Source organism: Fonsecaea monophora (assembly GCF_001642475.1).
Source record: "Fonsecaea monophora strain CBS 269.37 chromosome Unknown Scaff185, whole genome shotgun sequence".
Classification (NCBI taxonomy): domain Eukaryota; kingdom Fungi; phylum Ascomycota; class Eurotiomycetes; order Chaetothyriales; family Herpotrichiellaceae; genus Fonsecaea; species Fonsecaea monophora.
Window position 1 is genome coordinate 1 of NW_019174116.1, and position 20,920 is coordinate 20,920.

At 43.0% G+C, this 20,920-nt stretch overlaps 4 protein-coding genes across 4 annotated transcripts; 3 read left to right on the forward strand and 1 right to left on the reverse strand.

Moving 5' to 3' along the window:
• Window positions 1-11,814: 11,814 nt before the first annotated feature.
• Window positions 11,815-18,165, reverse strand: AYO21_11807 (hypothetical protein; the record flags this gene model as incomplete). Its single annotated transcript, XM_022661690.1, has 7 exons — window positions 11,815-11,939; window positions 17,003-17,084; window positions 17,133-17,196; window positions 17,272-17,403; window positions 17,455-17,540; window positions 17,593-17,676; window positions 17,728-18,165. 7 exons carry the CDS (start codon window positions 18,163-18,165, stop codon window positions 11,815-11,817), a joined length of 1,011 nt encoding a protein of 336 aa, XP_022505991.1.
• A 98-nt stretch (window positions 18,166-18,263) lies between these two features.
• On the forward strand, window positions 18,264-18,773 carry AYO21_11808 (hypothetical protein; the record flags this gene model as incomplete). Its single annotated transcript, XM_022661691.1, has 2 exons — window positions 18,264-18,350; window positions 18,492-18,773. 2 exons carry the CDS (start codon window positions 18,264-18,266, stop codon window positions 18,771-18,773), a joined length of 369 nt encoding a protein of 122 aa, XP_022505992.1.
• Window positions 18,774-18,812: 39 nt separating this feature from the next.
• On the forward strand, window positions 18,813-19,151 carry AYO21_11809 (hypothetical protein; the record flags this gene model as incomplete). The annotated part of the gene is made up of 1 exon (XM_022661692.1): window positions 18,813-19,151. One exon carries the CDS (start codon window positions 18,813-18,815, stop codon window positions 19,149-19,151), a length of 339 nt encoding a protein of 112 aa, XP_022505993.1.
• A 162-nt stretch (window positions 19,152-19,313) lies between these two features.
• Window positions 19,314-20,907, forward strand: AYO21_11810 (hypothetical protein; the record flags this gene model as incomplete). The annotated part of the gene is made up of 5 exons (XM_022661693.1): window positions 19,314-19,439; window positions 19,521-19,844; window positions 20,050-20,238; window positions 20,339-20,552; window positions 20,612-20,907. 5 exons carry the CDS (start codon window positions 19,314-19,316, stop codon window positions 20,905-20,907), a joined length of 1,149 nt encoding a protein of 382 aa, XP_022505994.1.
• Between the last annotated feature and the right edge of the window lie 13 nt (window positions 20,908-20,920).

Here is a 20,920-nt window from a genome sequence, read left to right on the forward strand (position 1 = left end):
CGTAGCTTTAATTAGCTCCTAAGTCGATTATGATCTATACCTGAATTCCCGTAAGATTTACCGTAAGGGCTGCGTAATTATTTCCTAGTATAGTCATCTCTCTTAACTCTAGAGGCTCTCTATCTTTCGATTATTATTATAACTTCCTCGCCTCTTTAGGTCGTCACTTATAAGTTTTTTAACTAATATATATATCTCTCGTAAATCTATTTATATATCTCTTTTTAGTACTCTTCTATAGCATTAAAAACATCTACCTTTACTATCGGGATAATATTAAAGTCTAGGTCTACGTTATAGACGTACTAATACTCTTCCTCTATTAAATAGTTATCCGGATCTAGATATATAAATTCTTTTACGATAAAGTCTTCGTTAATTTAACTATCCGTAATGTTTTCGATAACGTACTACTAGTTTAGGTAGCCGTCTCCTTCGTCGCTACTAATAAACATTATATAGATTTCTTTCTATTAGTAATGTAAGTATATTTCGTTTCTCTAAGGGTACTCTTACTCTTCGTAGATTACTTTTCCTTCGTATAGTAGTATAGCGTATACTTCCCTCGATATTAGCGTACCTAGGTATCTTAGGTCTATATTATAGTAATATAGGTATATATTTTCTTTTTCTTCGTACTCCTTATCGTAGTAGTAAAGTCTTCTATAGTAGTAATCTAGGTCTTCTCTCTCGTTAATGACCTTAATTCTACGTAGAGGTCCGACTTTCGTCGGGATTAATTCCTCGATTACTCCTCTTTCTCTCTATAATACTTCTTATTATACCCGAGCTTTTACGATTCTCTTTATCCTCCCTTCCGTAAGTCGGATCCTAATAGTATCTAGCTAGGTTAGTTAGTATATATAAGTATCTTCTTTTTCGGGACACTCTCGATCCTAACACTACGTTAGGCTAATTTTTCTAATCGTCGTCTAAGGTAGTCCGAAGGGGCTATATATAATATAGTCGTATTCTCCGTTATATATATATCCTCCTTCGCATTCCCCTATTATCTAATAGTTTATAGCGATAGTAACTTCGAAATCGTCGGCGTCTATCGTAACGTATTATCTATAATAATTATCGTTATATATTATTAATCTTTCCTCCGGTTCATCGATAGTAAACCTTCCGTCTCGATAGTCGTTATATAAACCGTAGTTTAGTTAGCACCCTATCGTAGAATCTCTAACTCTATCTATATTTCCTATTTCTATACTCGCGGCTCTAATATATACGATTATCTTACATTCCTTATATCCTTAATAAATATATACTAAGGAGGCGTATCTTTCTCTCGGCTTCTCCTTAATCTCCGATATCATTATATTAAGGCTTTATTACGATAGTAATACGATTAGTACCGTAAATGCTTTATCTTCCTTTCCCGCGTACGTATATATCCCTAAAACGGTGTATCCCGCGGTTTAATAAATTTCATACTAAACCGTTATTAGTCCTCTTACTAGTTATTTAAGGTCTATAACTAGATATTTATATACGATCTCCGTCCTATAGTTATCTTCGTACTAGTAATTAAGTAGCTTCTAGTATAGGGTAATAAGTATTATTTCCTTTTCGTTATATTTAATTACGATAAATATAGTTTACTCGTTTAGTCCTAGTATACGCATCATCTAGAACTCGTTATTATTCGTTTCGGTCTCTTTCGCGATAATAAAAGCTTCCTAGCGCTTTAACTCCATCTTTCTACTCTATTACCCCCTTCGTAGCTTCTTTAGGAACCATCTACTACCTTCCTTATTAGAGTAGTAAGTAGGATAGTCGTCCTTATAATAGACCGTCTAGGATAGTACTAAATGTTAATCTTTCTTTTCCTATTCTTCTAAGGTAGCTCCTTCCTTAGGTTTATTAGTTCCTAATCTACCTACCTCCCCTAGAGATACTATACCTAGGTAGTCCTTCTATACTCCTTTACCCTAGTTATAGGCTACTATTTAGGTCTTCTATAAAGTATCGGCCTTTATTTCTTTATAACCGACTATACCGTCGTCCATCATATATAGCGTTAGACCGTTCTTATAGTTTCTCGTACGGTATCCGGATTTTCCGCATTTATAGTATAAGTCGTTCTTCTTACGTTTCTCTCGTTCCGACTTAGATAGCCCTTAGTTTTCCTTTTTTCTAGTGTTAGCCTTCTATAAAGTTAAACTTCCTCGTTAGGCTATATCTAAGTCCATCGGGTCCTTATATTATTAGCGGCTTCTATAAGTTATTCCCCCTCTATAAGTACCTCTTCTTTTTATCTATCTCTCGTAGAGTTAGTTATCGATCTCGATAGAAGCCTTAACGAGTAGTTTATACTCGTTAAGACGATCGACTCCTATCCTATCTTTAACCGAATCCTTTAGTCCCTAATAATAAACTAAGGCGAAAGCTTTATCTTCCTAATCCAGCTTTAAAGCGTATCGTTAGAATATAGCGAAGTATTTAGTAGCTGATCTCGTTTATTTAAGTTAATAGATCCGTTAGGCCGCTAACTATTCTTCTCCTAGCGTTCCAAAGATCTATTTAATACGTTCCTTATATATAGCGAAGTTTCCGAAAATTAAGTTAGTTTCCTCATTACGCTACCTTAGGGCGGTACTTAAGTAGTCGTTTATTAGAGGTTCGAACTATTCGAAGGTAGATTTACGAAGTTAAAGTCCTACGAACAGTACTTTCTCCGCGGTAGTGCTATACTTAGTACGCTATAGGGTAAATACAGCTTTAAGTTAAATTAAGTATATATTAAGCTTATTTCGTTCTCTATAGAAGTATTCGACTTTAAGGTCGTCTTTCATCTTTACTACTTCTATAGTACTAACTAATACTGTATTAATGCTAATAGTTAATGGGTTAGGTTATTAAGTAAGCCTTAGTTTAGGTGACTTAGGGTTAGAACTACTAGACATCGTTATCGATATTACTAACTATCTAAGAGAGTAGTTAAAATGTTACGAGATGCTTTATACGTAAGGTATCCTTAGTAAACCCGAGGTAGTTTACTTAGTGATATAGTAGTAGAACGGTGTAGTAGAGACGAAACTAAGAGTATAGTACGCGGGACTATACGTAAAGTACTTAACCGAGAGAAACTCGATTATTTATGAACGAGGTTAACTACGCTTCCTGTAGAAGCGGATCTAGCTAGCTATATACTCTAGGTAGGTTTCCTATCTAAGTAGGTCTGGGCATTATAGTGTTGCTACTATTACATCTCCTTAGCGTATAATAGTGCTTCGTCCGTAATAGTATATTTCCCTTTTTAGTCATCACGTATCTTAGGTCAGCCTTGCCAGCGAGGCTGGCCTTTCCTCGCTTGACCTTCCCTGCCCCTTACGGCCCCGGGTGGCCGTATGAAGGTCGGTTCGTAACATATGTTCATGATCAGCTTACCGTACCCGCACCTGTACATCCTCTCGGACATGACTGGAGGTACGCCCGCGTGCACGTACCCACTAATCTCCTTGTTCTTTTACAGCTACGAGTCCACGTCTAGGTCCGGGTCTACGTCCATCTCCTCATGCATCCCCAGGTAGATGTAGTCGAGCTCGTTACTGGCCATGTTCACGTACCTCGACGTCTCCGCTATAATGTCCGAGTGCAACTGTAAGTTTTCGAACGCGTTTGTATACTAGCTCTACCTCTGAACATCAATATAGTCATCGTTAACATGATCATCGTCGTGTAGATCGTCATCATCCTAGATATGTGGTAGTACACTGGGACCTATCGCAATACAGTATCACCATTAGGCTGCGCGCACATCTCGGTCCTGGTCCCCACGTACGTGTACTAGATGTCACCGTGGCTGTCAAGGTTAGTTTCGAAGCTGGTCTTCCTAGTTGCCCGTGATCACGTGGCCCTTCGTGTTGTAGATAGTGAACTTACCCGCGATTAGGGCGACGAACTCCTGTATACTGGAGACTAACTCCTTGACCGGGGACTTAGGCCTCTTTGTCATTGTACACTGAGGGTAGGAGATGGTGTCTACCCTCACCACTATCTTGTTGGGGTTCAAGACCCCGTGACAAGTCATCCACTCCTCTAAGAGTATATATATAAGCCCGTGCCACTACTCGCGATGCCGTAGTACTTGAACGCCCTCTACAGGATCTGCTTCATTGACACGCTCGTGCAGTAGCGGGATAAATTAGTGTTAATGTTGTACATGTTGTAAATGTTGATGTTGTACATGTTGATGTTGTACATGTTGATGTTGTACATGTTGATGTTGTACTATAATGGGAGAATCTACAGACTAGAACGTAATTAGTGGAATTTACCTATATAATGCATAGGGTGATACTCCTACCTCCTAATTAGCTACGTCTCGGACACTAGGTCCGAGAGTTCTTTTTCTTAGAGATCCTTCAAGAGGATCAGTTCTACACACTCAGACAGATGAGTAATTAAACAAGTTGTGGAATCAATCTGATCAGGATCTTCGATGCTATTTAATTATTACTAAACGACAGTCGTTACCCCTAACACTATGCCCACCGCCGTACGAGTTGATGCCTCTAGCTAAGAGCCTTACCCCAGTTCAATACATGTTGAATATTTTAAGCTTATATGCGATGAATATACTGATATTGTACATATTGATGTTGTATTATACATATTGAACATATCGATATTATATATATATATGTTAAGTTTGTAAATGTTGAGGTACACGTTAACTAAGATCTACAGTATGACGGTACGGGACACCATGAAAGGAGGAAGCTCCTAATCGTATATTTCTATATACGAGAGACTAAGCTAGAGAAGGAAAAGAAAGAATTAAATAACCTATATAGCGTAGGTTATAACTACTACGCCGTATCCGCTAAGCCTTCCTTAGGTTCTAATTTACTAAGCCTTATCTTACTAGGTAGACTAATTAGAGTATCTTATTTACTCGTACAATCGTACGGCTAACGTTAACTAATTAAATCACTTTCTTTCCTTAGTTAGCTAAATCGGGGCGTTTCCGTACTTACGGCCGTAATATACAGTACTCTAGTAATAATATCTATCTACCCTACTCTAACTAAGTGTTTCCACTACTACTACTACTACTTTATAAATAGGTGTTATCCTCTATAAAGATCCTACTTAGTACGTATAAGTAGGAATATTATCTTCGAGTACCTAGATATCACGGCGCAGCCTTGAACAGGAGAGATCGCTGTTAAGGGTGCAATTATGATATGAATTCTGAGACGAAGGAATCTAACTAGTGGTTGCGGCGATGGCGCGAAAGATTAAGTTATGCGCGCTCAGCCTCGTGTAGGGAATCCAGCCTTATACGGGGTACCCCAGACCTGAGGCGCGCAGGCCGTGACATCACCCCCCCTTTAAACCCATCTTCGTCCTCGAAGATTCCAGCATTCTAACATTCTAACATTCTAACCGTCGATCGCCAAAACCTGAAACATAAGATGTAAGCTGAAGCGTCCTAATTAGCTCGACTGAGGTTAACACTCCCTTAGACCTACTTTCCTGAGGTTGATATCATCGCATGCCGTTCCAGTAGGTCCAAATGTCATGTAACCATCGAATCGATTGAGTTTCTGTCGAGAACGGGCTCGACCGCTCGTTACGGCTATCAATCCAGATAGGGTAGAGCAACTTCTAAGTCTCCGTTAGTGCGTTTTAACTATCGGAAGGCCATTATGACAGAGAGGCGAGGTATCGTTTCGCGCAACGTTAATATAAGCCCGACGAATCGCTTATTCAGGTTCGTCCTTTTTTCCTCCTTAACTTAACTCCGTTAGCTAGTTTCTTTATTTTAGTGATGAAGTCGTAATCAGCGGGTGAGCCGGCTTTCTTTAGGTACCGGGCATGAAATTCTTAAATTAGTTCGTCGCAGCCCGGTAACACCTCTTCCTAGTGGTACTACTGCTCCTTCGCATATCTAATCCATTTCACTAAGTACTGTAACCGACGAGCTTTCCTAAAAAGTCTCGCATCATAAATATCCTCTACTTCGTATTCGTCTTCAGTAGTATCCTCTCTCTCGATTACTACGGGTAGTGGAGAAGGCTAGACTTACCCCGGGAAAGAAGATTCCCTAGCTGCCGGAGAAAGTAAGGACGTATGAAATACATTATGAATCTTCATACTCGGGTCTAATTCTAACCGGTAAGCCCTCGGGTTTACGGCCCTAATAACCTTAAAGGGACCGAGTCTCTTCGCATCTAATTTCTTAGAAGGCCGGTTAGTTCTTATATTTCGAGAACTTAGCTATACTATATCGCCAGCCTAGTAATTCGGGGAGGGCTTTCTTTTAATATCTACATTAGCAGTATAACGAGCCTACGCGTAGATTATTTCATCCCTTATATCGTTATAAAGCGATTTCATCCGATTAACGAAGTTATCGGCGCTCCGGACGTCTCGTACGGCATGAGCGGAAACAGCACGATTTTTAGCTAAGTCCATTTCCCACCTCGCTTCGTAGCCATAGCTAGTAAGGAAAGGGGAGATCCCTATTATTTCTAATACGTATAAATTTATCGCGAACTTAGTAATAGGTAGCTAGTCTACCCAGTCGTCCTATTAATAATTATAGTACGCTCTTAAGTACTGCTCTATAATTTAATTCGCGTTCTTAGACTGGCCGTCGGTTTTAGGATGGAAAGTAGAGGATAGCCTACGGCGAATGCGTAACCTTTCACATACTTATTTCTACACGGCGGAGATAAATTAAGCACCTCGATCCGACGTAATCGCTTACGGAAGCTTATGTCGCGAAAAGACATACCGGATAAATAAACGCGTAACGTTAAAGGCGTCTATAGTGCGGTACGGGATAAAGTATCTCTATTTAGTAAAACGATCGGTAACGGTTATGATATTTTCGTATTCCACTCCGTTAACGTCGCTAGTACTGCGAGGGAGTTCCACTATAAAATCTACCGCGATTTCTATCTAGGATTAGTTCGGTATTAGTAACTATTATAAATTCCCGAAGTAAGCTTATCTCGACGCTTTTACTCTTTTATAAATATAATAGTTAGCGATATAGCGTTTAACGTCTTTTAGGACCTCCGGCTAGTAATAACTCTACTTAATCGCGGTAAATATTTTACTTTTCCTAGGGTATCTAGCGATAGGGTTATCGTAAAAGGTCTCTAGGATGCGTAGCCTCAGTCCATCGTCCCGAGGAATCTATAATCGATTTTAGAACTAAATCTTTCCGTCTTTCTCTAAGCAGTCTATAAGGGAGATTCCTTCGTTAGGACCGGGAAGGGTTCTAGACCCCTATACGACCGCATCCCGAATTCTCTTAACTAATAGATCTATCTTACCGGAATAGACGACATTAATATATTCGGTTAGGGTGAGTTCTTCACGAAGGACTTTCTCCGCGAGAGCTTAAGCCGACCTTAATTATCCAGCTTATAAAAGGCTAACCCCTTTTCTAAGGTTATAAGGCTTCAGTAATACTTATTACTAATAGCGAACCCTCTCGTCGTCCGTACCAGTAGGTTTATACTCCGGTCGACGCGTTAAACTATCGGGCTTAGTACCTTATTTCCTAGGTCGGTAGTCTATTTTAAAGTAAAACTTAGACAGGAATTCACTCTAACGAGCCTAACGTCGGTTAAGCTATTTCGTTATCATAAAGTATTTAAGGGACTTATAGTCGGACAGTACGCGAACGGGATAATCTAGATTAGCACCAGCTAGTTTAGGTCGTCATTCTTTAAAAGCTCGGATAATAGCTAGTAGTTCTTTATCATAAATTTCGTAATTACATTCGGTAGGATTCATCTTTTTCGAATAAAAGGCTACCGGCCGGAGCCTTCCGTTAGGTCCCTTCTAAGATAGTACTCCTATAGTTACTAGGTTAGAAGCATCGACTTCTACCTAAGTCTCCGCGTCAGGATCGAATAGGGCCAGAACGGGTACTATAGTAAATCGTCTCTTTAGTTCCTCGAATACTTACTAGTATACTACGCTCTATCGGAAAGGAATGTCCTTCTTCGTTAGCTCGGTTAATAAACGAGCGACCCTCCTAAACCCTTTAATAAATATACGGTAGAAGTTAGCGAATCCTAAAAATGATAAAATATCTTTAGTAGAGCGTAGGACCGACCATTCCTAAACCGTCCTAACCTTCTTAGGGTCCATCCGGATACTAATAGTCGACATAATTAGCCTAAGATATTTAACTTCTTATACATAAAATTTACTCTTCGTAATATCTACGTAGAGGCCGTACTCTCGGAGGCGCTTCATCACTTCGTCGACATGTCGTTCGTAATCTTATAAACTATCGCTAAAGATAAGGACGTCGTCGAGGTAGGTAGTATAGTACTTATTAAGGATATCCTATAAGGCGGAGTTAATATAACCTTAGAATAACGAAGGGGCGTTATATAGTCTGAACGGTATAACTAGGTATTCGAATTAACTATAACGAGTAGTAAAAGCCGTTTTCTACTCGTCTCCCTCTTTAATACGTAATCGATTAAAAGTAGAAATAATATCGAGCTTCGTAAAATATCTAGCTTTATAGAGTTTATCCAGCGTTTCCCTCATCCGGGGAATTAGATAACGATTCTTAATCGTAATAGTATTAAGAGCTCGGTAGTCTACGTAAAACCTTAATCCCTTACCGGGTTTCTTTACTAATAAAATAGGGGAAGATATTAAGGAGGTAGAGGGTCGGATCTATTTCTTCTCGAGATGCTCTCGAATATATTTCTCGATAACTTATACTTCTTATTTCGACATTAGATAAGGTCGCTTAAAGGGTAACTTATAGGGGTCCGTCTCTATAAGCCGAATCTCGTAGTTAACTCCGGTACGACTCGGGAGTAAGGTATCGGCGTAAGGCTTCGAAAATAAGGCTAGGTGTTTATAGTAGATTTTAGGTAACTTATTAGCGGGGTCACCGTATTCTTTTCCTTTTAACGCGATATCTACGTCTTCCGGGTTAGTAATAAAGCAGTTTAGAGACGCTGCGTAGAGAGCGTAGAGTATAGAGTTAGGGTCGTTAGGATCTCCGAGGGGATCTTGATTTTCCCGTACAGGGATAAATAACTGAGCGGACTCGACTTCATTCTTCTTTAGTAGCTTATATAGCTTATTTAAGGATATATCCTTACACTTAATTCCATCGATAGTTAGATTCCTTAGTGGACTAGGAGGCCCTTAAGTACTGTAAACTATGTAAATCTTGCGATAAGGTAGGTAAGATAAGTAATATTCGGGAGAAAAGGTAATAGATCGAGAGGCGAAGTCCGGTATTACCCTATACTGGGTCATCTAAGATAGGCTAAGAATTATGAAATAGCCTATTTATAGTATAATATAAAAGTAGATGCGTTTATAGTATTACCTAATCGCTATATCTAGCTTAGCGAAGTAGGTAACCTCACTATAGCGATTATCGGTAAGTCTACATCCTCGCGGTTTATCCAGCGACTGAATGCAACCTAGTAACTTATTTTATTCTAGGAAGCGTTGACTTACGAAGTATATATTAGCGCCGGTATCTAGTAAAGCTTCGTACTTCGCCGTCATTATAGGAAGGATTAGAGACTCGAGCGGGTAGTTAATCTAAGTCGGCGGTAAAGGATAAGGGGTCCCTAGCGTACAGTCTAGGAGGATATAATCGGCTTCCTCGACCTATAACGCCGTAAGTCGTAAAAACGCTTTACCGCGCTCGGGGGTAGGGCGTCCTAGGTTATGCGAGTACTCATAACCTAGGACCGATCTTTTTCCGAGAGTTCTAATACGTCGTCTCTATCAGACTCGGTAGATACGTCTTCGGGGTCTAAGGTGAATTAAGGCTCTTCATCGTCCGAGTCTCCCATTTCTAATATATCTAGGACTGAGAGTCCTATATCCTTCTTCCACTTTACGAGTCGGTAATTAGGTTTCTTTAGCCGACATCCTTTTATCCTATAGTCGAAGTACTTATCGTCCTTCTTTAATTATGCGAGGACCTTTAGGTCAGATACGTTAGGGGCCCAGTCGGGACGGGGGCCCTTCGAGGAAGCGGATTTATCTCGTACCGGGGCTGTCTTCGTTCTCACAGCTTTAGTAGAAGGAGCCTTCGGAGTGGACTTAATAATATAAGAAGTAGTAGTATTCGCCTTTTAACGGAATTTTCGGTCGAGTAGGAAGCGTTCCTTCCTACGATAGAGTTCGACTAGGTCTTCCATTTCTTCGCAGTCTTAGCCACTAGCATTATAGACTAAGCTCTATAACCCGTCATCTAGCTTAGCGATGAAGTCTACGATCTTTTCTAATTCGGCTTTATTAAGGAAGACGACATATCGTTGAAACTTAGCTAAAAAAGTATCTAACCGCTCCTTAGGGGTCTTCTTAAGCTGATTATATTAAAGGCGAGCTTCCTTATCGCGATGATGATCACTATAGAGTCGATCGAGGTATAAAATGATGTCACTAACTCGTTAATACTTCGTAGTTTAGTCTGTAAAGGGGGTATCCGGTAGATAGGGTTCGACATTCTGATAAGCGTCGCTAGTGAGTCGAGTACTTACGTAAATAACCGTAGCGAGTGCGCCTTATGACCTCTAAATAGCTTCCTCGGCTTTTAGTTTATAAAGAACCTTACTGCGCTACTCGTAATATCTACCTTTAGTCCCGTCGAACTTAGGCGGGTTAGACACCTTTATACGAGGGGCCGTAACTACGTTAACTAACTTAGTCGTATACGGAGCTAAGACTGGTACTAGAGCGGGTACGCGAGGCGGAGGCATTAAACCTCGCGTTGAGAGACCTCTCATTCCTAGGGTGCCTCTACGACCGGCTCTACTTACCTAGTATACGCGGTACTAATCTAGGTCGTCATTAACATTATATCCCCTATCCGTAGGTTCCGGCGTCTAAGAGCGACTTACCGAACGATTCTAACGGCTCGGAGGTTAGATCGCTGTATTATAATAAGTGCTAGGTACCGGCGGGTAGAGGCGACTTTAGTCTTACGGCTGAGCGGTCCTTAAGCGTAAGACTTCTTATTTAAGGTCCTTACTAGTAGCGATCTATTAGGCGTAGACATCTTCTAATCGTTTACGTTCAGCGTCACAATCATTAAGCTAATTTTAAACGTTCATCGTTCGGTTAGCTTAGTCCTATACTTTAGAAGTGAGGTCTATAACTTCCGCCTCTAAGTTAATAATGCGGGCCTATTAATCTCGGGTGTTTTAAGAGTTCAGTCTATTAATTTAGCCTTCTAGTTCTTAGACTCGATTGTCTCTACTCTATTTCCAAGCCGCGATATGTTCGTTAAGAGCTTTACTCGCCGTCCGATAAGTAGTCACTATCTCTTTCAATTTAGTAACCTAAGTATGTACTTAGATATAACGACCGGTAACGCGACGCATTAAGGTCAAGAGGAATTCCACTCCCATTAGCTCCTTAACGAAATGTCGTAGCGACGTAGCTACGGGGAAGGTAAGATCTCGAGAGTCTATTCTAGCGAGAAGCTCTAGGGCCACTAACTCTCCTTTCTCATTCTTTTTCCATCGTAGCGCCTAACTCTAATCGACGCCTATCTTAGTGGTAAAAGATGTATACTTAGGTTCGTTAAGGTCCTGGGGTACGTTCGCTACCAGTCCCGTAGACTAGGGTTATCCTTATACCTCGTTCTCTTATTCATCTTTAGGTATGATAGTATATTCGCGTTCTTATTCTTAAATTTCTTATAGGCGAGGCTCTCGTAGTCCTTCATCCTATACATTTCTTTCGCCGGGCCGAGCTCGAGTTTCAGTATCCGAGGTAGTAGTACTAGAAGGTTAAGAGCGACGAGGAGGAGGTTAAAGGGGGGACGAACTCCAGGCGCTAGGCATTAAGGAAGCGACCCGAGAGAGTGGATTCGCGGTATTCGTAACTAACATCGGATGACGTATAGGGGCTGTTCCCTATAGGTTCTCGATAGAGCGCCGAATCGAGGGTTACGTCGGGAGCTGGAACGATTATTAAGTTTCCGAACGTCTAGCCGTCTATAAAGACTGCTAAGTAGGAGGATCAGGTTCGGGTTTAGGAGGATCTCTTACGAAGAGACGGTCGAGGTTCAGAAGATCGTCATCTCTATCGTCTCCGGGACCTAGCCGAGAAGGTTACCGGTTACGCCTCAGGTTGTAAGGATTCCGTCCGCCGTTACTTAGGTTTAAATACATAGTAATCAGCGTTACTTCTAAGTGACGAATAGAGAGGGTAAGGGGAAGGAGAGATATAGGGAAGGAAAGTCAGGCCTTGATTGTGATCCTTAGTGTGATAGTGAAAACCGGTTTAATATAATCGCATGCGGAATCAAGTCATAAGTTTAGAGCTACGTCGAGGCTAGGTAATTCCTTATGGTAAAGTAGTAGAGAAGGGTAAGTCTTAACTGGTCTTAGATCACTGGATTTGATATGATCTCTTACCGGAGCTCTAAGGCAGTCAGGACTGAAGTTTATTAGGCTTAGACGCGTCTTAGATGAGTAGACTTAATGGTTCTTAGTTTGATGCGATCGCATGTAAGTTCCACGAAGTCTCTACTACGGCGCGTCGAAGCCGGTTAATTACAGGTCTTAGAAAGTATCACGGCGCAGCCTTAAACAGGAGAGATCGCTATTAAGGGTGCAATTATGATATGAATTCTGAGACGAAGGAATCTAACTAGTGGTTGCGGCGATGGCGCGAAAGATTAAGTTGTGCGCGCTCAGCCTCGTGTGGGGAATCCAGCCTTGTGCGGGGTACCCCAGACCTGAGGCGCGTAGGCCGTGACACTAGAGATAGGAATTTACCGAAAAGCCTATCTTTTTACCCTTCTAGTCTCGCTTAAGAAGATAGATACTAGATACCTTAAGACCCTAGATTACTATCTAGATTATAATTAAGAGGCCCTATACTTACCTTAAGGTATAATAAAATCCTTTTACTACTTCTATTCTAGTATATTAAGTAGCTATTTACGCGTAAACCTACTACTATAGAGTATTAAATACTTATCTAACTAAATAACTTATAACTATTCCTAAGTTTAATCTTTAGATACTTATCACGAATACCTACGTAATACTGGACACTCGGCCTAGGCCACTAACTAAGGAGTTAGGCCGCTAGCTAAGTAGCTGGCTTACCGTATGTATATAGTAAGAGGGGTCGTACCTGTCAACCTTAAAGCCTCTTTAAGCGTTGACATCTCTATCTATAGGCTAGTTATCTATCATTATTAATCTCATAGTATACACATTTACCCTCCAGTTAGCTAACTAGTCTGATAATACTAAGGCTAACTTAACGCGTTTATAAGTATATTACTTAATTAGTTTATATCTATTTTTAGCTATCTAGTAGTATAATCTATAATTACGTATTACTCTTTAATCGATGTCGATTAAGATGTTAAGATTGTTATTATTTATTAACTATTAATATGAACATCTAAGAGATCTCTTTATATTACGGACGATTCTTCGCTTTATTATCATAGTGTAACCTACAATAGGAACGTAATCACTATTAAGGGTGTAGTTATAATATAAATTCTAAGATAAAGGAGTCTAACTAATAGTTATAGTAATACCATAAAAGATAAGGCTTATGTACCCTTAGCCTTATATAGGAAAGCTAGCCTTATATAGGGTAGTGTGATGGGTTGAACCCAGAAGGAGGCTCGGTTCTGACGAACCAGCGCCAAGACTAACGACAGGACTAACGCCACCTCCTGATTGGCTAAATTTACCTGTACATTGTACAGGCAAAAGGGCAGCTTCCTGATTAGACGAGGCACGTACCGTACAAGGGATACCGAATCCTGGCAAGCTGAGACACCGTACGCAAGGGAAGGTAAGGAAGAGAGACAAAAGGCAAGGGAAACGTAAGGCGTGTACGAAAGAGGAAGGACAAGGGAGAAAGGGGAAGACATTGAGTATCCCTTGCGGAGGAGCGTACGATATAAGGAGAGAAGGAGGGGACATTATTCCTCCTTCTCTCTCCTCAGATTTATCCTCCTTATTACTAGGTTGGCTAGCTAGTTACAGAACTCTTTCCAAACCCTCACAGGTAGTCCACTACCTAAGGCGCGTAGGCCACGATATTTAACATGTTAAATATTTTTTGAGGTCTACTTAGGCGTTAACAACTATATAACTTAAGATAGCTAAGAGTATACTAGACTAAACTATAAGGTAGTTAAACGATATTAGTAATCTCTTACTATAATTTTCTAGCTATATAAAGTCTATAAACTATAGTATATATAAACTTAGAATCGCTATTACTATTTAATATTATAAGAGTAATTATAGAGAGATTAAGCGAAGTTAAATGTCAGAGCTGCTTACTATATGGCCTAACGGGGTTAGGCTTCCTTAGTTATAGTTCCTTTATTATATAAGCTAGGTCGAGAGTACGTAAGGTATAAGTAGTTATATAGCTTTAGAATAGTATAGTAAAGTAGATGTTATAAGTTAGCTACGAGAGAGTATAACTATAAAAGAGTAATAAGCGTAGCTATATACTTATAAGGTATATCCTAATATAGTAATTTCTAGGCTCTACTAGAATGTTACTGTATTAATAGTATACTAGTATACTAACATTCTACTTTCCCTTTCTAGGGGTTACGTACCCTCGTGACCTCTAATCTCTCTCTAGTATACATACTACAGCGTTAGACTACCCCCTCGGTAGACCTTCCCTTAGTTACCTCACCCTGGGTTACATATAAGGCCATCCCTAACATTAAAGTGATTGAAGAAATAAGTAGTGTTATAATGGGAGAGTCTACGGGGTGAAACGTAATTAGTAGGATTTGCCGGTATAATGTACAGGTAGACACTTGTAGACACTAATTAGCTAGATCTCTAATACTAGGTGTAAGGTTTCTTTTTCTGTAATCTTTTCAATAAGGATTAATGTACTAAGTAATCCTAATAAACAACTTGAAAAGGAGTTAAGGATAGTGATTAATTAAGTTATAAATCAACATACTTCGGACTCTTTACACTACGTTATTAATACTATATAATAGCCATTATCCCTAACACTATGCCTACTATTGTATGATTTAATACATCTAGCTAAGACCCTCGTCCTAGTTTAGTAGTACCTGAAGATCTAGGAGATGGAAGAATCATGGTGTAGACGCATATTGTAGAAGTATATTTTAACTAGGGTACTGTACATACATGTTGAATTAAGGTTCTATACGTTGAGTTAAGGTTTAACATGTTCAGTTTAGGTTTAACATGTTTAGTTAAGGTTCTACACGTTGAATTAAGGTTTAACATATTTAGTTAAGGTTCTACACGTAAAGTTAAGGTTTAATATGTTTAGTTAAGGTTTAATACGTTAAGTTAAGGTTTAACATGTTTAGTTAAGGTTTAATACGTTGAGATAAGGTTTAACATGTTTAGTTAAGGTTCTACACGTTGAATTAAGGTTTAACATGTTCAGTTAAGGTTATCACTAACCGCCAAGTGTAACTCGTACGTAACAGCACCTTATTATCTAAGCACCGCATGCTCACCGCCTAAGGGAAGCTTCCTTCCCCATACTTTAAGTTTTAGTTAAGATATACTATTAAGGAATACCTATACCTACCTGTACCTATCGCTACCCTCTGCCTATCTTTGTAGGCCGTTCCTGACATCCAGCCTCGATACTAATAGGCTTATATTACCAATTAGGATCGAGCCTAAGACCGAGCTGATGTCCGTCCTCATGTTGATGAAATCGGTTGTTTCTAGGTTCCTGATCACGTCTTTATTCTACCTCACGTACGAGTATGTGACCGAGGTACACTAGTCTAACCCCAGCTCCTTCACCAACTCAACCGTGTTCTAGTTCATGCTCGCGCTCACGATGATGCTCAGAAACGACAAGAAGAAGGCGAATATCATCCTCTCTACGTTCGTTAACGAAACCCCGTCGATCTCCTAGACCATGCTGATGGCGTACTTCGCCCTCGTGATCATGTCCCTAGGGTTGACTGAGTTCGCTATCGTGTGCAGGTTGATACTAACGGACATCGACCCGCCGCTGCTGACCCTCTTGACTAGCCTGATGCCTAGGTTGATGGTCGACACCACGAGCTCGTAGTAGTAGTCGGACATGGAGAGGAGCGTGTTGATCGCCGCGGGCTTAGTCAAGAGCAAGCCGCCGTACTTCGATGTATCGATTGCCTACTATTACATGATCCTAGTTAGCTTTATCATCGCGATCAAGTACGCGGGCTTATTAGTGACTACCTTAAACTTCACGAGCGGGAGGCTGGACACCTTCGGGTAGTCTATCACGACCATGTCCTAGTATAGATTTGCCCACGTACTAAGCATCATGCCCATCCTCATGAACCTGTACGGCCCCGCTAACCCATGCCTCTACATGATGGTGTTCGTGATCCTGTTCTCGAACCTAGTCACGCTTGTCTTCCAGTATCTCTTGTTGATCATGACCTTATACATGCCCCTCCACGACTTCGGCTTCAACATTATGGTCTCGTACATCTTCCTGTCCAGTCACTTAGACATCTCCTTGAACGTCATCATAGTTAGTATCGCAGGGTTAGGTTTCTCCAGCATGCTGTTCCTCATCGTACACTCATCCACCTGGATGGAGACAGTGGGTACCCTATTCACGTGCCAGTACTTTTACCAGCGGTAGTAAATGTCTCTAATCCTGGCAAGTGTCATGGGTGCGAGCATCTAGATCTCGTCGCCGTCGAAGCTGGCATTAGTCTTATCGTAGCTCTCAAGCAGGACCCTAGTCGAGTGGATATAAGTGGTGGCTGGCTGGACTATCATTAGTAACGCACTGTTAGGGCTAGGACGGGCACCTCTAGACTACGAAGACGTCGCTAGCCTATAACTTACACATATAGCACTTTCCATCCTCGGACACATACATGAACTTAGCCCTCTACATGATCCCGATCGGTAGTCTGACGACCCTATCGTAGAAATTCGCGTCCCTAGACATGCTGCTGCGCGACACTACCGACCTGCCCGTGTTGGTGGGCCTGCACCCGTACACTACTTACGTAAGATGCCGTTCTTGTTCGCGAACCTGTTAAAGTAGAACGTCAACATGTCTGACATGCTCTTATCCCTAGTGATGACCACCTAGTTCATTATGCTAGCTTCTAAGGACATTATCTTATTGGCCCTCACGAAGTCATACGGGATCGAGTAGGTATCTGTCTTCGCGCTCTTGTTCATGTGCCCCTTACAGTCCCTAGTCATCTTCGCATCCTCGAGCTCGACCTTATATACCTCTAAGTTCTCGGTCCTGATAGTAGTCTACACGTACTTCACGATGAACGGCACCCTAGAGGTGATGTTCCCATCCTTGATCATGCACCTGACGTTGAACGGTCTCGGGTTCTTAATCCGACTCTTGTACATCGTCGTGTCCATGGTGAGGTACGTATGCGCGTTCCACCTAGGATGGCTTAGCCACACTCTCGTTCTGATTCGCGAAGCGGCCACGTACGCGGTGATGAGCTGGAGCTTGTATCCGGTCGTGGCCGTACACATGTTTAAGTACTCGCCCATGGTGTCATAGGTGAACTCGGACATCTGCGCAACGATGTACACGATACCCTTCATTCTCTCTACCACGCTCCCGGACCTCGGTCCCAGTCGTGGTACCAGCACAAACGCAGAACATGTACGTGTTTTTAGTTGTAGAGATCGTCGTGCGGTGGATCGTGACCTAAAAGAAGGCGCCGGACGCGTGTAGTATGACAACTTGCCCCCTGTATACAATGTTCTTCACGGAGACATCGGTGTTCGTGATGATGTAGTTAAACGTCATGTAGTTCGCTAATGTGTCGAGGTGGATGTACACGACCGAGTCTCCGCTGATCAAAACATCTAGATCCCCCTTCGCGATGAAGTAGGCGATATCGTACACGTACATATTCTTCACTACATTTGTGGACATATTGATCTTCTTGAACGCGGTCATGAGCTTGTTGATGCGCCTGATCCTGTTCACGGACTCGTGCAGCTTGTTGTAAGCGGTATAGGCTGTCATCACGAGCGCGGACCTGTACATGGCCATCGCCTTGTTCAGGAACGTAAATGAGTAGCTGAGGACGTACGTGACCATAGGCATCCTTCCGCACGAGAAGCAGAAGTAGAAGCGGTTTCCCTGGGAGAGCGAGACCAGCCTGTCGTTAATGTTCTTGTACACGGGCATGTTGCGCTTGACGGTCACCTCGTGTACTTAAGTCGCCTCATCATCACCATCTGAGGGCCACTAATAGCACCTCCACCATCATTAACAGGATCACCAACATGGTCGAGATGACCATAGTCACCACGTTGGTGGCCTTCTACACGGTCATTATCATGGTCATCGCGAGCGGCGAGAGCGCGGAACTTGTCGGACATGCTAGAGCAGGATCTTAGTGTTGATGGTGTTGGTGATGCTGAGTTGATATCCATGTTCATCATCGTCATCTATACCCTCGACATCGTCCTGCTCCGATAAGTAGCTCGACCACTACCTACGCGTCTCCGCAGGCCTACTCTTGTGCGCAGTACTCTGTGGCCGTGGGGCAATACAGCAGCTCAAAGATGGATACCTCCCCGAACATCTACCCTATCTGCGATGAGGACAAGAACACGGCTACGGCCAGGTACGTGCATGTGAAATTAGGGTTGGACAAGCCCCCGGAGCCGGTCGTCTACAGGTGCAAGCCCGTCCACGAGAGCGTAAAGAACATCAACACCAAGATGGCGGCCGCGTATAGCCTCATGAGGAACAACGATAACATATTAATGAGCAAGATTCCACTCCCGTAAACCAACACAGCGGTGATCAAGACCATCTTGACGAACCTAATGGTGGAGGTAGAGCTGAGGATGAACCGCTACATCTCCGAGATCATGTACATGACCATGAGCGAGGGGATGTTCGGCGACTTGTTCAGGATCGAGATACAGGACATTAGCTGCAGCTGGTTACCGGACGGGGTCTCGAGCAAGACCGCGAAGCTGAGGACGAAGTCTAACAGAGAGATGACCGCGAAGATCGCCATCTGCGTACAGGAGGCCGTCCCTGGCATCAGGTTGGCGGGCTTGTACGAGTACACGGTCGTAGGCGAGATCATGAGGCTAGAGTACATCACCACCATGACCGAGCTCAACGTCTCGACCAGGATCGACGACATCTCCACGTAGATGATCGCGAGGAAGTACAAGTGCGAGGCCACTGTATTCTACTCGTCTGGGATCGAGTTGCAGAAGGGGGTTACGTACATGCACCTGAGGTCGGTCATGTACATGTTCATGGACGTGGTTGGGTCCGAGCAGACGTTGGGGCGCTAAATCGACAAGTGGTTCATGAACGAGGTCAGGAGGGTAGACCACGACGTGATCTACGTCAGAGATCTGAGGCCGCGCAAGGGCACGAACATGATCAAGGCTAACGGCATGAAGGCGTACATACGTCTTCTACTACATGTTTGGGTACGTCGTGACGCTAGGCGACCAGAACCTCACCATCCATCAGGTGCAGCGTTGTAAAAGTCGTCTATGTACTTGTGTAAGATGAGGAATACACCTGACGTTATAGTGGCGGAGATGACAGGGAACGGGAACTTGGTCTACCTCGACACCCTGGCCAGGAACGGCATCCATGTCCCGCAGTCGAGGAGCTACGTCTCCACGCCAACCACCATGTTCGAGATGCCACCTATGATCGTGAGGGGCGGCCGGACCGACCGCTCAAAGATGCCTAAGCATGTACTCACGACCATTCCCAACAACGGGTTGGTGTGCGCGACCAGCTTCAGGACCTTGCGACCGAAGAGGCCCACGATCGAGTTACTGTACACGAATGGCTACCTGTACATGAACTCGAACAGATGTATGGTCAGGTGGTGCCTGTACATACGGATATGGACGAGGTCATCATCTCGAACCTAGTGGTGAGGGTGGTGAAGAAGATACCTAACAGGGTAGACATGGTCAGAAGGGCCTTCATGAGCGCGCTACAGACGTTAGCATGAACATGATACTGTATGACGTCAAATACATGTTGTTCTGCATGAGGGCGAGGGTGTACGAGATGGCCTAGACCAACGCGTCTGTCAGCAGGAAGATCATCGTCGTCTTCAGCGCGGGTAGGCTCCAGGAGATGAACGAGATGAAGACCAGTAACCTCCCTTACATCGCGATCGACCCCGAGATCCAACATCAAGTTCATCACCAGGTCCATGTGGAACTTGAAGATCATGACGTACGACACCAACACGAGTATATCCAGGTAGGTGAGTACAACCTGGAGCCGGAACGGTAACTTATCGTACTACACGGGAATGTTCGAGACGTCCACCGACATAAGGGACGTAGTGACGGGGACGTAGGTGACGGGAACCCTAGCGGTGTCCCCCTCCAGCACCCCGTACCATACTAGGGCCATCAATACGCTAAGGAGCATGAGCATCAGCACGTTCGGATGTGGGTACATCCACGACTACATGCCCAGGGACGGCGTCGGAATGCCGCCCACGACCATGAACATGATCAGGGTGGCGACTAGGAGCGGCCATACAAAGATGATTGTGAGGTTGGTTTTCGGTAAGTCGACGCATGTAGAGCCGGTTCTATTCGAGAACATGGTCACTGGCCTGCACAAGATCAGGGACGCATATCCCGAGCTGTAGACGAACGTGGACTCGAGTACCGCAGCAATCGTGTCCAGAGCCGTACTCATGTACTAGTCAGGTACCTCAACATCGTGGCAGGCTTAGTCTGGTCGTTAAGCATCCCTACGGTGGCGTACCTGTTCATCTTCGTGACTGAGTACCTGACCGCAACTAAGGCCGTAGGTGGTTTCGAGAGAGGGCAGTCACAGAAGTACCGGATCGCCCTGCACAACAAGCACACGGTCACGACTGACTTGTTGGAGCTGACGACGGCCACGGTCGCGTAGACGGGCATGTACT